At 33.5% G+C, this 17,425-nt stretch overlaps 1 protein-coding gene across 2 annotated transcripts in view; it reads right to left on the reverse strand.

Moving 5' to 3' along the window:
* LOC111052589 overlaps positions 1-17,425 on the reverse strand; it is a 100,173-nt gene that overhangs the window by 8,262 nt on the left and 74,486 nt on the right. For both annotated transcript variants that reach the window (XM_039424749.1, XM_039424750.1), the window contains exon 2: positions 7,385-7,531. In XM_039424749.1, the coding sequence (XP_039280683.1) occupies positions 7,385-7,529 (145 nt within the window). In that variant the 5' untranslated portion in view covers positions 7,530-7,531. The remainder of the gene's footprint in view (positions 1-7,384; positions 7,532-17,425) is intronic.

Genomic DNA, 17,425 nt, shown 5'->3' on the forward strand with positions numbered 1-17,425 from the left:
ACAAAAATGTAGTTGGGAACAAAGGAAATATTTTACGGAAATCAAAATACTAGGAGAATTACCTAAATATTCAACACTTGATCTAAATTTTTTGTTATTTGATTGTATGGTATGAGATGTTGTGGTATTTCTCCATAATTGAAAGAATAAGAATATTGTGAATTATGAATCAATTTTCGAATAAATAAAAGTGGTATTGACAATATCAAAGTCTTATTCTTTAAATTTTTTGTGTTATGACAAAAGTTTCGAAACATTATTGACACCTATTCAATATTCATTAATCAATCTGAATTCAATGTTGCATTCCATAAAGAATTCCTACTTCTAGTGAATAAATAACAAAACCAGAAATGAATCAAACTAGTTCAATTATTGAATTTAGCTTTTTTAGTTTCGCAAGTTTCTTGGATACCCATCGGCGTATCTCGTAGACTGTACTCGTATCACGATAGGGGTACCTGTTTCAACCCTTACCCTGACCTCCTAAAAGTTTTGGATCACTATGGAAGTGAAATCCACACAAACTACACCAGGATACAGCTAATGTGACCATTTACACCTAATGTGCATGATATACAGTGGTTTAGTGATACACACTTATGTACACTGTAGGCTACATTGTACATTGCACTTTACATTGTACATTGCTCAATGTACACTGTACATTGCACTAATGAGAGTAAAGAAAGATTACACAATGCAGCATTCGTAGCACGTTCTGTAATATTATTCCGTCTAAAAGTAGAGCCCACAATCTGGTATGCAATTTGTACGCATGAATGGCCCAACCAGTAGTAAAAGACAGAGAAGCAACGTCTGATGCTCACTCCTTGCACAAGAAAATTATCTGCTTCTCTCTAAATGAAAAAGTGAAACTCCCACGTGGAAGCAACAAAGTATTCTATAGATATATTCCCGTTACCTAGCTGTAGAAAAAAATCAGGACCTAGAATGCACATCTTTCTATTACCTAACTGCAGAAAATGATTAGGAATCTCGAATGCGCGAGCTCTGTACAGTATTACTTTACTTTACTCTTGTTCGTCATTTATGAAACTGCATCAAGGGAGCAACACTCCCGCATTATATGACACGTCAAAGTGATATCCAATATGTTATATTACTAATATCCTTCATCTTTCAACACAACTGATTTCACATAACATACATTAAGCAAAAATTAACCAAGAGGAAAGTCTGCTAATGTTTGAGGTCACAATACAATAAGGGATTCCCTTATATATTGTATTTATTCCCTAAAAATAAAATGGACAGACAGAGTTACGAATGAGGAGGTATTCCAGAGGGCGGCAGAAAAAAGATCTCTTCTGAATTTTCTCTTCTGAAGGCCAGACGACATTCTTGGATTGGACACATAATAAGACACGACGCATTTACGTCAAGTATTCTGGAAGGTACAGTTGATGGACAAAGGGGTCGTGGGAGACCCCGGCTACAGTACTTAAGACAAATGACGAAGGATCTGGGTGCTATGAGCTATGAACAATGGAAGAGAGTAGCAATGGACAGATTTAGATGGAAGGCTGCCAACCAATCAAACGATTGAGCTGTAAGAAGAAGATTCCCTAAATAAATATTTCCTGTATTTATTCCCTAAATACACTCCCTGAGTGTATTTTTGAGCTCCTTCTTATTATACATCGCATTTTATGTAATACAGTGTACAGTATTCTATACTCTACTGTATTATTGAATGAAAAAGACTAAGAAATTGTCAAACAGAGTTTATCAGAGATTGACAATGGTGTAATAACCGAAACCGGTCTTTCTAATTATCAATAAATCAGTGGTTTTTTGACAATTTCCTAGTCTTTTTCATCCAATATGAATAATTACCACAATATCAACTTCTCAACTACACAAAAAGTCTTACTGTACTGAACTTACTGTATTATGTAGTGAGATACAGCTATGTAGGAGAAAAGATACAACTTCATTTGAAAGTTTTATAGGAATAGATTGAAAAATTCTCAACCCTCTTTACAAGATTCTGAAAGTTCGAAAATTATTATAAAACTCATGAGTCAGGTTGTTATTCTTGAGAAATAACAGTTACTTGACCAATAGTGACTAAATGGTCAAGTTAAATAATTTATTACCGAGTGGGTGTCTAACTGAAACATAGTTTAACAAGTATTGTAAATCATAATTCACTTATATATTATTCTCATTTCATGATCTATTACTCGAAAGTCAGTTACACACACATTGCTTTTTGGACGTTCGAGTTTTTCCATCCTCATGAATTCTATTAGATTAAACAAAACTTGACAAACATAATCTATTCGACATCATCTCTTCAATTCAATACGATAATTTATGAGGACTATGAGGACTGGTTTCATATAATTTATAAGGACAGCAAAAAATCTTAAGTTCAAAAATCGATGTGTCTGTAACTAGCCACAGATTTTTGAATGTATGGTTTTTGGCCGTCATTATAAATTCTACCAGATTGAATGGATCATGATAAACACACATATTGATGTGTTCAGATACACATCATATTTTTATGTGCGCCAAATCATGTTCAATCATAGAGAAAATATACCATAAGCTATGATATCTCTTTCAATCAATCTAAAAGAATCTATGTTTGCCAAGTTATCAACATCAACACATCAACATTGAAGAGTATCATACTTTCATATGTGCCAAGCTATGTTCTATCAAAGAAAAATATAGCATAAGCAAGGGCGAGGCGTGACTTTTTGGCTCAGTCATTACCAGGAACAATTCAGTTGAAAGTTTGAATGAAAGCTGCACCCCCTCCCCTACTTTAAAGATAATGTTTCATTTTGGTCTATTATTTATCGAGAAATATAGTTGATTATAATAATGTTTAGAAATAATAATAATAAATAATGTATAGAAATACATCTAATATAAGATAAGCTTACTATTGAAAATCCTAGAGTTGAAAAGTCTACAACTTGGCTAAATCTCAAGCTCGGAAACTGGTCCTAAAATTAATTTAAAAATTGAAATGAAATTCTTTATTCTTTATTGATTCATAGAACAATTCATAGAACATCATCAAAAATGACAGGCAGAGAAAAAATAAGTTAACCTTTGTGCTATCCTCTGCCAAATTTAGATAAGGTTACACACATAGTCCGAAATAGGTTAGGTCTTCACTAAATTTTCAGTTCTTAATTATTCTCACAATGTAGATTTTTAAATTCAGATGCTTCAAAACCAAACATAGAACAAACAATAATCATAACTATCAATAACAAATTGCAAACAAAATAATTATCGTACGGTTTGCAACACTGGCGCGGAACAGTGGAATCGCAGAAAATAGCGATGTCTTTGACCGTTTACTCTACCATTGTTCACGGGGAGAGGGAGAGCGATGATGCAGAAGAGTGGTGGTAACCAATGCTAAATAGCATAACTGAATCGCATATTTTTGAGAATCACATTGAACGGATGGAACTGCAGTAGTCTACTTTATTCAAGCATGGCGCGCTCGCAAAGAAACGTTTCTCTTTTGGTTTCTTCACCTTTTTTTGTATTTATCTCAAATATTTCCAGTTTAATAATATACACATTACATATCAATTTCTGTCCAGTCATCGGCGAACCCAGAGAACAGAGATGACCGGACGCCTCGCCTCTGAGCATAAGATATGATATCTTTTTCAATTTATCTAATAGAATCTATGTTTGCCAAGTTATGTTCAATCAAATTTTAAAAGACGACAAAAATCTTACGTCCTAAAATCGATGTGTATGTAACTGAACATACACCTCAAACCACTGATCAAACGATCTGGGCTAGGTTTCTACATGATTGCTCGGTAATGTGATTTCACAGTATGATACCAATGTATGTGACATAATTCTATCAAATGCGATTTCATCAGTAGATAAGGAAATAACGATCTGATCTGGTGTGGCAAGAATCCAGCTGAAACGTGTCAGTTTGCGATGGAGCTCAGTGAGCTGTAAAGAATTATTGGTGTACTGGTGTATTAGTGTATTGGTGTATAAGTGTATTGGTGTATTGGTAAAGGATGTATTGGTATGAGCCGGCAGTATCGACTCGATAGAATCAGAGCGTGATGTATGTGGACATTTATTAGTCGAGTAACTGAGGTTAGACCAAAGGAATTGAGGCTCACATACACTCACACGTTGTGGAATTAGATCAGAGTTCAGTGAAACTGAACTGTGATAGTTTCTAATTCAATTACTATATAAAGTAACTCTAGTATCTACTAATTAAATCGTTGCAAATGCATTCAACGTGTGTTCAGAAAGTGTAGTTATGAATACATTGATATGCAATCCCATACTTCTACCTAACATCATTATTAATTTTCAGTGAAGTTAGTTGATATGTTTAGCTCCTGTTCCTTGAATTCAGTATCCAGAATCGAAAAATTATTCTGTATCAAATTGATTCCTGTAGCCAATGTTGGATTATTGTCGATATGATCAGCTCCTGTATCCTGTATCTTAAATCAAGCAAGCTGATATAATTAGATTCTGTATTATCCTGTATCTTAAATCATGTAAGTTATGTAAGTTGATATGATTAGATTCTGTATTATTCTGTATCTCAAATCCTGTATGTCACATGAGCTATTATTATTAGTTTCTGCATCTAGAAATCTGTATTGTGTATCTTGAATCCTTTATCGAACGCTATCTTGAATCCAATAATATCATACTAGTATTGCAGTAAATTGTTCTTGCTCAGTAAAATCTTGGAAATATCTATCTTTCTATTTTTCTACAGCTGTATGGATCATTAACTTGGTAAAAATAAGGAAAATGCCAAAGTTATGATGAACATCATGGGAAGAATAAAATTAGTTCAATTTGATTTTTTAATAGTGCGCCTTGGAAAGGCTGACTATGCAACCCGCTGTACACTACAACAAAGTCAAAGTCAAAGTCAAAATACTTTATTGCAGCAGCTAATTGAGAACATCAATTGCATTACAAATGTCAATGATAGATTGAATCATAATTATTACAATCAGGAAGTCATTACAGTAAATTATAAACATAAAAATATAATTATTTTCATAACAATATAAGTAAAACACACTCATAAGACATAATCATATGAGAGTACCTAGTTGCTAATCAAGCATATTGTCAACTACGTCATAGAACTCTTCTATTTCATAAATTGGATTCGTCAACAGAAATCGTTTAACTCTATTCGTGAATATTTTTAATGGTAATTTTTTATATTCTCAGGCAAGGCATTGAAAAGTTTCAGAGAAACGTAATAGAAAGTTTTCTGAGTATTTGCATAGTGGCAAAGACTAGTTTATTCCTACCTCTAGTATTATAGCTGTGACACATACCCTGCTAAACATAGGAGTTATAATTTACCTTGACATGATTGAGACATCGATAAACAAACACAGCAGGAAGTGTCATAATTTCAATCAATTTGAAGCTATCCCTACAGTGTCCTCTTGAAGGAAGACCACATGTTATTCTCACAGCTTTTTTCTGCAGTCTAAATAATCTAATACTATATTTTTGGGAAGCCCACAATAATGTTCCATAAGATAAATAACTGTGTATATGAGAAAAGTATACTATTCGCAACACTGATAGACTTACTCCTGTTCTCAATTTTCTTAACATAAACAATCCCTTACACAGCTTACCCGCCACTTTATCAATATGGTCTTTCCAATTCAGCCTAGAGTCAACATTAAAATACACTCATCCATATTACAGTAACTATATAACCATAGTTACATAGTTTCTGTAACCGCTATGAACTTGATCACTAATATGAATCGTCAACTTCACCTTGGAGTTGTAGTGGTATTTCAAGTAAATAGCATGGACCTCACTATTCTCTCTCTCGTATTCACTCATTTTCCCCACACTCTTTTCCTACACACTCATATCTTTGTTAAACAGGAGAGGAGGGGAAAATTATGATTCTATTACACCTGCTCTAGAACATGGGTTTCCCATAGTTGAGTAGGTTAATTTCCGAAAAAGTGCAATTTATTTATATTTGCAGTAAATTTCATATATTGTATTTTTGAATATTATGTAAATTTTATTGATAAGATTGTTTATTTGTATATTGATGGGAATAAAATTTATTTGTATTGTATTGTATTGTAGTCTTCATTTTTCCTGATTTTTTCTTGAACTATATTTATTTAGGTTAGTCGCATATTGAGACGTGGCTTCGACTCGATGTGAACATAACAAAATGATCATTATGATATTAACTTATCTAGCAGACTCGGCTCACGTCGTGTCACGACGCGTTGCGTCTCAATATGCAACTAGCCTTATATCTTATGAAGAAGATTGGTATGATATTGAAGGTAGAATAATTCATCTATTTATATATTACAGAACAAAGAAGACTACAGGCATTAAGCCCAAAACACACACTACAATTTACTTCACTACAATTTTCTTCGCTACAATTTACAATCGTATTAAGCAAGTTACTAAAAAAGGAGATACAGTACATGCAATTTTCAAATACATAAGGAAATATGATGATGAAAGCATATTGAAAGTAATCTTGGTATTAGTAATAAATACAGTATGAGGATAATAAGCTATAAAAAGAATACAATTGAGCATAGAAACAGGTTAAGGGGAAACATGCACCACTGCTGGAAAGGAAATTGATGAAAACAGAGGAACAAAGAAAAAAAATGAGTTAATAACAACAAATATTCAAGTATAATAGTTGAGGAGTTTAAATTGTAGGTTTGATTTACTCTATAAAACTGGACATCATATTAAGTGAATCAATTCTACCACTGAATTCTATGAGGGATAGCTCAATGATGCGCCTTCTAACCTCACCAATAGGGCCATGCACATCAACACCTTCACAAACGCTTTTGAATAGTCGAGAGCAGAAGTTATGAAGGGTCCTTTTTTTATTCATTCTTATGGCCTTGATTGACAGAGAGATCCTTTTGGATGTTCCATCTCGTCGCACCAACCAATGTCACTTTCTATTAACACTCAAGTTTATAGGTTATGTATTGGGTTCTTCATGTTTTTTTCACTAAAAAATGAAGGGTCCTTGACCTTGGTACATGAAAGGTTCTAACTCTTCTGACATTGAACGTCATAATGTTAAATAATGTTGTAGAATAATAGTAATAATGTTGTATAATGTTGAAGGTAGAACTATGGAGGAGCTATACGTAGATTGAACTAGATTAGTGTTATTGTATGGTAGAACCAATGTACTTAGAATACATTCTAATCATAATCTAATGCATTCTCATGTACTCTAGAGTATATTCTAGAATGTATTATAGGTAGGGTACATTGGGTACAACCAATAGATGAAATAAATGAATGAGGTGGAATACATAGTGTATCTACTCACCTGGATATTGCCTGAACGAGTCTGATGTGTCAAGTGCCTGATTGATCCCGGCGATAGGAGCTGTCATGGCGGGAGCTGGTGACGACATCACAAGAAACGGAGTCCCAAGTCCTGCCAGCCACAAACCCAAAACAACAGCGGCCATTACTGCAACAAACAACAATAATAAATTATCAATCAGAAACCATCAATTATCGATTAAAAATAAAAACATATTGGATAATTTATCATGTCATTTAGTGTTATCTCCGTAATATTTGTAAATCAAAGTACATAACATTTATTAGACGAGCAAAGCGAGTTCTTACCTACGACTTGAGCCCCGAGTCGTTGTCGTTTGTTAGTTTGCTTGTTTGTTTGACGATTGCTTTCGATTTCTCCCATAAATTGTTTTTCATTGATATAATTCCTTAATATTTGCAATATTATAATCAACATTCATAACATTCATTGATGATCCTAGCGAGTTCTTACTGATTTCTAGAGCCCCGGATCGTTTTCATTTTGTGAGTTTGTTTGACGATTACTCTCAAATGCATTCGTGTATCAAATTGGAATTTTCAACACATATTCTTTGATCCATCATACAGAACCAATCCGTTGGCCAACGAAATTTACCTACTCCTCTGTTCTTTTCGAAGATATGACAGGATAGCTGTCATAGGGTAACACTAATGCTGGGAATCAGTTAAAGAGATAGATAGATATTTTTATTGATAATTGTTACTAGGCTGTTTCCTATGGTAAAATTTACAAAAATTGACAATAAAATTAAATCAAACTTAAGAGATAAATAATAATTATTCAACAGTTCTGTACTAATATTGATCAATTACAAATATCGAAGAAAATAATATAGTATATATTAAGCTATCAACATCTGTTTCAAAGAGTTGGAGAAAGAGGCTGTCTACTGAGTGAAATATAAAATATGTTGATTTATACAACTACAAATATGTTGATGTATTTGATAAATATAATCTTGTACACCTATATAATTGGACTAACTGTAAAATTAGTGTAAACTATCAATGTACTGAATATATCTCTATGGTTAAAAAAAACGCTGTGGCTAGAGTTACGGTAACCGTAGCTCGTATCGAGTTCCGGTAAACATTTGAGCATGCGCGGCTACCGCTATTTACATGTGCATTGTGGTGCTTGTGGTTTTTGGTGACATGGTAATGATTTCTAAGTAACTAACTAACTTCATTATTAGCTAACTTATTTCTAACTAACTTCATTGAAACGATAGGTTATCATAGCCATGTCACCAAAAACCAACAACACCACAATGCAAAAGGAAATAGCGGTAGCCGCGCCTGCGCAAATGTTTACCGGAACGCGAATGGAGTTACGGTTACCGTAACTGTAGCCACAGCGTAAAAAAAACAGTAGACACTAAACTTATCTCTCTCTAAAACCTTGTCTGTGACTTCTTCCTTCCGGTTAGCTTGAGAAGAGAGAGTGTGGGAAATAAAGAGTAAAAAATGACAGAGACAGTAGGTTTAATTAATTTCAAGTTCATGTGTCCATTAAATGATTTCTATCCTCGTCTTCTCACCCTTACAATGTAGACCACATCACACTAATCAAGCACTTTCATGAATCCATCAACCCTTGATAGCACTCATCAAAGTCTTTGATCGCATCAATCAGTGGAGTTCATATTTGGGCACATCCCAGTTTATTCCTGGAGCTCGGTTTAATGGAAGCGTAAAGTGACTGTAGTTGATGGAAATTGAAAAAGTTTAGTTTTCCGTTGAAATCGCTTTTAGTCTGGATTAGATAACACCCACCTCTGAGTGTAACATCCATTTATTTGCTTCGGTTCCAATATTTTACCATTCCACAAAAATCACTCACCCAATCGAATGCATTTGATCGGTTCGGTGAATTGAATTATTCGACCCTGATTGGTGCACTTTGAATGAAGAAATTGTTTCAACAGGAACATCTCGCTTGATAGATTTCAACTTCAGAACAACAGATATGTGAGGAATCATTTAATTTTACAAATTTGAAGCTATTATACATTTTACAATTTATTGTATTTGAGAAAGTATCAATTTAATTTGAAAAGATATAAGTTGTGCTTGAGAATAATCATCTATATTTGAGAAAAATTAGATGCAAATGAGAAAAGTCAATTTTATTCGAGAAGTAGTCAAATGTGATTGAGAATAGTCGGTTGTATTTGGAAAAAATTAGATGCAAACGAGAAAAGTCAATTTTATTCGAGAAATAATCAAACGTAATTGAGAATAGTCAGTTTTATTTAAGAGAATGTCAGATTAAATGAGAACTTATCAATTGAGAAACAGAAAAAAATTCACTTGCGTCATGAGTTCAACCTTATCATCAGCACTGCAGTACATAATTTTAGCGGAAAGCGATCTTGTATTCTGTATTTCAATTTGTGAACAAGAGAGCTAGGTTATTAATTTGATTTCTCAATTACAATATTATTGACGTCTTATCAAATTGAAATGATACTTCTTCAAATACAATTCACTATTCTCAATAATTACAAGTGACAACTCCGCAAATACAATTTAATGTTCTCATTTACATCTTACAACTTCTCAAATACAGAAAAATGACTATTCTCAATTGATACTTTCTCAAATACAAATGGAAAATGTGGAAAAAGAGAGCCCCTCCCCCTGCCAATGGGCTGGAGAAATCGCTGAAACTACCACTGATATTATGTTAGCTGTTCTATTGAAATTTCCAGTTCGAATCGATTTACAATATTCCTTATGATTTTTCCTCTCGTGGTCATTGATTCTGTCTATTGAATACATGATAAACAGTAGTATTGAGCAAGAAATCTCTCTCCCAAGAAATCAAATCAAATCAAATCCCTTTGAGTAAAAAAGAAGAAAAATCAGACTGCTATGTCGTAATTTAAGTATTGAAGAGAAAAAAGTTACAAAATAGTAGTTGATCTTATTGCTCAACGAACTCGATCTGTATAATACTGCTATGAATAAGTGTTGAGAATTTGAAGTTTGTTGATGAAATTATCAACAGTAATCGTCGAACAAACAACCCCACAAACGGACAACAACTCGAGCCTCAATTAAAAATTAGGAACTCGCTACGTTCGTCTAATCATATTTATTTGTCTCAAACAGCGTTGTGACAACTAAGTTCTTCATGTTATTCACATATTCATTTATAATAGATGAGACTAAATTTCGTTAGATAATAGGCGAGCTACAGTATTAATCAATGCAGATTTTTTAAAATTCTATGATAAATAAAATAACTTCAGTTTTTAATTAATGTATACCGAACTCATCAATTTACATTTATTGACGAACACAACAGCATCGTCATTGCACAAATTCCAAAAGAAATCCAAAGCATTCAGGAATATGAACAAACTAGAGTATCCATTTTTGTATAAGAGATAACAGTTAGTATAGATTGTTCAGTAGGGATATAACATATTGATAAGAAGCTTGTAAGGATTACAAGAAGATTAAAGGATTACATGTAAACTTTGAAGGACCGTAGGAAAGAGTCCTGAAGTCGGATTATAAATTTGATGGGCCATAAACCAGGTCCTGAGCATAACGAATACAACCAAAAAAATCATCAAATTCGGTGCAGTTTGTATAGATTGAAATTAATAACAATCCAGGTTGATAACTATAAGCAGAACTATGTATAGCAGATATGATATATAGCATAAATATATAAGGCAGAAGTATAATCTTGAAACAATTATTAGATTGATATTACACATTCGAGCTTATTAATAATCTGCTTAACAGAGTAATAATACTGTTAACGTATTCAATTTCCCTTAATGAAATCCTGACTATATGAAGCCGTACTATGAGAAGCTGATAATTCCTTGGCTTCTATTGTCATTGAGACAATTGCAGCCTCCCATTAAGTCTCAATAGACTTTATATTAAGTCTTCAGCTTACATTGGCTGAAATAGACTAATTTTGTGTAAGAGCATGTAAGTAGATTATTCCATGTACCCTACAAGGCCTTTGAATGTCAACCAAGTGGCTTACAGCAGAATTTGAATAGAATGGGAATGATACAGATCTGACAGCATTGAATGAAACGACTTTGAGTTGTATTTTTTATTTAGCGTAGGACAGATACACAACAAATATACAGCTCATGAGTCTTAACTGCCTAGATATACACTGTATATTTCCAAATCTTTGAGATGACCGCCATCATTTGCTAGTCCAATATTTGAGTTGTCATAATAACCTATTTGTTGGGAATGTATGGAATTAGTTTCGATTGCTACACCATAATCAATTGCTAGTAATCATTAAAAAAGAGCAGCGGAATGCATTGCATCAAATAGAGTCTCATGATTGGCTGTTGAATGATTCATCGTGATGGAAAGCTGTGATTGGTCGAGTCAAGACACGCCGATTGTGGGCGGAGCTTTCATACTACAGCAACTGCTGAATGGTCGGTGTAAACAACATCAGTGATTTAGAATATCACGATATACTTTTTCAATTTGAACATAAAACACGAAACAAATAGATGAAAAACACTTAGAAACTTAAATCATGCGAAAATTTTCCGTGCCTGGGCCAACCTTTCTCAACCGTCTAGTTGTGGACTACATCTATTTGTTTCTTGTTTTTTGTTTAAATTAGTATGATAAAACTTATTAGTATGATATAATTTTTATATAGTTGTTCTTATAAGTGATTGTGCTAATTCAAGTCTTTTTATTCGTTATGGGATAGTATAAATCAAAATACAATCATCTCCACTCCAAGACTACTGGAGTGCAATATTTCTAAAGTTTTTATTTTTTTGTGATACATTCTGTGATTCATTTAGAGTATAAAATCAACCTTCAAAATTCAAAATTTTAAATCATCTTTCCTGGACCGAAAATCAAGTAACGAAGCAGTGTGTGATTACATAGCCTTATCTTTTGGACAACATTAACATTTTATCAAAATTTTTGGAGAGAAATATTTCAGGCTCAGCCTAGTTTTTCCTCCAATGTCATAATTGTATTATGATTATAGTATTTTATACAATAAATGAATAAATAAATACTACCATAGCCACCTCTAATACCTGTATTAGAGGTGGCTATGCTACTACCCAATTTAAAAATTTAAGTTTAATCTTCAGATCTAGAAAGAGATACTTGCTCTCGGCTGCTCGTACCTCTGTTAAATTCAACCTTGGTTAAGTGACAACAACTAATCGATCCAATGCTACAGGATCCAATTATCGAATCGGATGGCAATGCAATAGCGTCATAAATCCACGGTTAATAAAGTACGATTGAATTCAAGAGATATGAGTGTAATCGGAAGGAACTCTTGTTGAAAATAAAATGTTGCACTCAATAAAATTAATGACAACTCAAGAATTATTGAGTTAATTCAAAAGATTAGAAGCCAGAAAATACCTACACATTCATGATTCATTGTTTACAGCTAATCGTTTTTGAACAGGTCTGGTTAATTGAATAAAAACACAAATATGTTGTCAAATTCTACACTGTTTTATTTAGTACACGACCAAGGTTTCATGACCACACCGGTCACATTTTCAAGTTGACTGAAACTGTGACCTGAAAATGTGACTTGAAAATGTGACCGGTGTAGTCACGAAACCTTGGTCGTGTACTAAATAAAACAGTGTAGAATTTGACAACATATTTGTGTTTTTATTCAATTATTATGGAACGGTTCTACAATATTGACAATGACTCAGTCAAGGTCTGATTAAATTAAATTTAATAGAAAGACTCAGAAATTATTGTCAAAAACCACAAAAATCACAGAGAAGAAACCGGTTTCGGTTGTTACACCATTGTCAATCTATGATAAACTAAAACTATATACAAGAACAACAGAATTTATACTAGTAGGTTAGTACTTACTGCTATTGGTCAAGTCATGAACGCCTGCCATTGGCCCAGCTCCCACTTAATGGAGGAGACTGTCCAACTGGGCCAATGGCAGGCATTCATGCCCTTTACCAATAGCAGTAAGTACTCATCTACTAGTATAAATTCTGCTGCTCTTGTATTTAGTTTTAGTTTATCAGAGATTGACAATGGTGTAACCACAGAGGAAAGAAACACTATTACATACACTGTAATAGAAACAGTGTAAACTGAAACACTGTAATAGGAACAGAAATAGTGTATTACATACATTGTATTAGAAACACTACACTGTATGCTTATTCCGTGGTGTAACAATGGAAACCGGTTTCTCTAACTTTCAATAAAATCTGTGGTTTTTGACAATTCCTTAGTCTTCTTATTTGATATAAAATATCGGGGCACCGAGCTTCGCTCGTTATTTTTATTTATTGATGAACAGAACACAATTCTCTAAAATGATCGTGTTTATATTTCACAGCTGCCTATACGTCATCTTATGAATTTCGGGGATGCGATATTTTGATTTTTCACATACTCACAATTTTACTATCCACAGCTGTTTCAGCCAAGGATGAATTATCCTTTTAATGTCGTTTAGCGAGTTTTCTCAAGGATGAGACCTAGTGCAATCGAATCTTTATATCATAAACCTACTATGTTCCAAATTTCGTGAAAATCGCTAGAGCCGTTTTCGAGATCAGTTAAACATAAATAACCAGATAAAAAAATAGCCCGATATAAAAATAACTAGATATAAAAATAACCAGATGTATAAATTCAGAAATTGCTTGCTTAATATAATAGGATATTACCACAATATCAACGTCTCAACTACACAAAAAATCTGGTGTGGCGCACTCACACAACTTTCCTTGCCGTTATGAAAATTGATCACCTGGCGCTAGTGTTCCCGCGCATCTCAAGTCTACTATTCAAAGATCTGAGCCAGCTGGTGACAGGACAATAGCGCTGCAGACACACGAAGTCTGCTATCTCTTCATAGTGAATGATTTAATAGAATCAACAGTTGCCAACAGTTTGCAATTGAATAATCTTATTTTCTCGAATTTCGAGCTTATTTTCAATTTTAGGTGAAAATGTTACTGAACATTAATTGTAGAGATTTTTATGCTAGATCTTTTCCACTTGAAATTTTTGGTTCAAATTGTATCTGAAGCCTGATAATTGGGAATCTAAAATAAAACTTTGCATAGATGGGGCGGTGCTCCTAAAATTTTTACAGATATGAGACTTGTGGCAGTTGATAGAACTTATCAATGACTTTTCAAGGTATGAATTTGATCAAAATCGTTGGAGCCGTTTTCGAGAAAATCATGAAAAACCTTGTTTTTGACAACATTTTTGCAATTTCAGCCGTCATCTTGAATTGCATTAGATCGAAATTCCGTTGATTGGGAGATGAGATATCTTGTACACAGACGCACATACTCATACACACACACACACATACAGACCAATACCCAAAAACCACTTTTTTGGAATCAGGGGACCTTGAAACGAATAGAAATTTAGAAATTGGGGTACCTTAATTTTTTTCGGAAAGCAATACTTTCCTTACCTATGGTAATAGGGCAAGGAAAGAAAAAGTCTGTTTAAAATGAGCTAATCTTTTTTTACGATATCCGAATTCAGAATATTAAGATATTCTAAGCCAGATAAGTAATTCAGTCCGTTTTGATAAGGTCTGATTTAAATGAACTAATCTCTGTTGAGTGACTGCCATAAATATTCGAAAATTGATGACATCGACCTGCGCATGAGTGGTGCGGTCTCCTCATTGCATATTCCCGATCATACTCTCAGGCAATCTTCCACACAAGATAATTCAATTAGAACTTTGAGCTTCGATCAAACTTAGAGCTTGGTCTCAATTACTGAAGCTGCTCTGAATCAATTACTGCAAGGAGTAGCACGACGCGACCCTCCTGACATGACAACAATATTAGTGCTGCCTTTGGCAGGCTTCCTTCAGATGTCTCTGCTGTCAAAAAGTGTAGAACATCGCTTCAAATGTCTTCACTTGCACAAACTGAAGATCTCTGAACTCTGATGCATTCAAATCCGGATGCAGTCACATTCATTCATCCCGCACATCAACGAAATTTGAATCACAAAGGTTTCAATTATAGATAATCCATGTGTGATGTAATTATAATGCTGAATAATAAGGAAGTAGATAATCGAGAATTCAATGTCACTCTCGTCAATCAGGAATCTAGAACTCTTAATGTTTAAATGTTTGAATGTTTGTATGTTTGAATGTTTGAATGTTTGAATGTTTGAATGTTTGAATGTTTGAATGTTTGAATGTTTGAATGTTTGAATGTTTGAATGTTTGAATGTTTGAATGTTTGAATGTTTGAATGTTTATATGTTTATATGTTTATATGCTTATATGTTTATATGTTATATGTTTATTTTATTTATTTATTTATTTATTTATTTATTCCTTGAAAAAGCATTACAATAATTCACAATTTAGAAATATAACAACAAAATGAATCAATAGGAAATACAAATAAACATAAGGAACTACTTCCCCAAAAGAGCAAGCTCGAGCTTGGGGAAGGAGCAGCCGTACTTTGACTACTTACTTATTATTAATTAATACAAATAAACATAAGGAACTACTTCCCCAAAAGAGCAAGCTCGAGCTTGGGGAAGGAGCAGCCGTACTTTGACTACTTACTTATTATTAATTATATGTTTATATGTTTATTTGTTTATATGTTGCGCATTTACGGTGAAACGCGGTAATAGATTTTCATGAAATTTGACAGGTATGTTCCTTTTTAAATTGCGCGTCGACGTATATACAAGGTTTTTGGGAATTTTGCATTTCAAGGATAATATAAAAGGAAAAAGGAGCCTACTTCATACGTCAATATTAGAGTGAAAATCAGACTATAGAATTATTCATCATAAATCAGCTGTCGAGTTGACTATAAAATGCATGCCATGACGCATGCAATTCAATATCTCAATGTAACTTGGTAAAAAATTAGCAGCTGTGTAGACTATGCCTCATTGCATGCCTCATTGAATGCAATTTTTATGCACTATTTAATAGGATGCAAAGAACTTATAACAGCTCGTCTGGGCGCCTAGATGTCTTCTGGTTTTCTCGCGCTAAATTCCGGAAAGCGTTATATGATAATATTAAATCTTCTGTGAGCATGTTCTGATCAAATAAATAGTTAGTGTATCAGTGTGGATGTGCTTATGGTTTGGGACGACGTTATAACTGCGCGAGGTCTACTGTTCACAGAGCTACTAGTTTTTCAAGTTTCAAATTTATTCAAATTCATTCATTATTGTCGTGATTATTTATACAAATACATGGACATCGTCAGGGGGAAGAAAACATCATGAATGGGGAGGGGGAAGAAAACAGTGATAATCTTTCACAGGGGAAATTTCATGGTTAGAGCTTGGGCGTGGGATTAAATGTAATGGCTTTCATTATTTTAATTTACTTTATGGACATCGTCAGGTACATTAGAGCAAATATCAGGGAAAAATAATTACAGTCATTATGTACCTGGAAACCAAGAGATGTGACAGAAGAGATCATTTCAGGAATGAAGATATTAGGAAAGAATTGAAAATCTGCAGCATGAATGAAAGAGTTACGAAGAATCGGCATCAATGTGTGCCTGCACTTTTTTAAAGATGCTAAAGAAGACAATTTTGAATAAAATTTAGAATTTAGAAATAGGCCGACACATCTAGAAAATACCTGAGTCTATACCTAATTCATGCAGGTGAACGGGCTAGAGTCAAGAAAACTTCAATTAATCTTGCCATGCCTGATTTAATAGGTTTATACTATAGAAAATCACTACAATTTGAAATAATTGAAAAATACAAACAGTTTCAATAAACATTGGCAGCTAAAATCGAACAACAGAAACAACAATATCATGTTACTTTGTTGACATTCTTCATCTGATTCGGGGGCGCATTACTATCCCCGTTTAGATAGCAATACGTCACAAAACCAAACAAGATCAGTCATAAAATAACCAATCAATTTCAACATGAAATTACTCAAGAAAGAAAAAACCCGTTGAACCCAAATTTCGTCGATAGTAACCCATATAACCCA

This window comes from Nilaparvata lugens, chromosome 3 (genome assembly GCF_014356525.2).
Source record: "Nilaparvata lugens isolate BPH chromosome 3, ASM1435652v1, whole genome shotgun sequence".
NCBI lineage: Eukaryota > Metazoa > Arthropoda > Insecta > Hemiptera > Delphacidae > Nilaparvata > Nilaparvata lugens.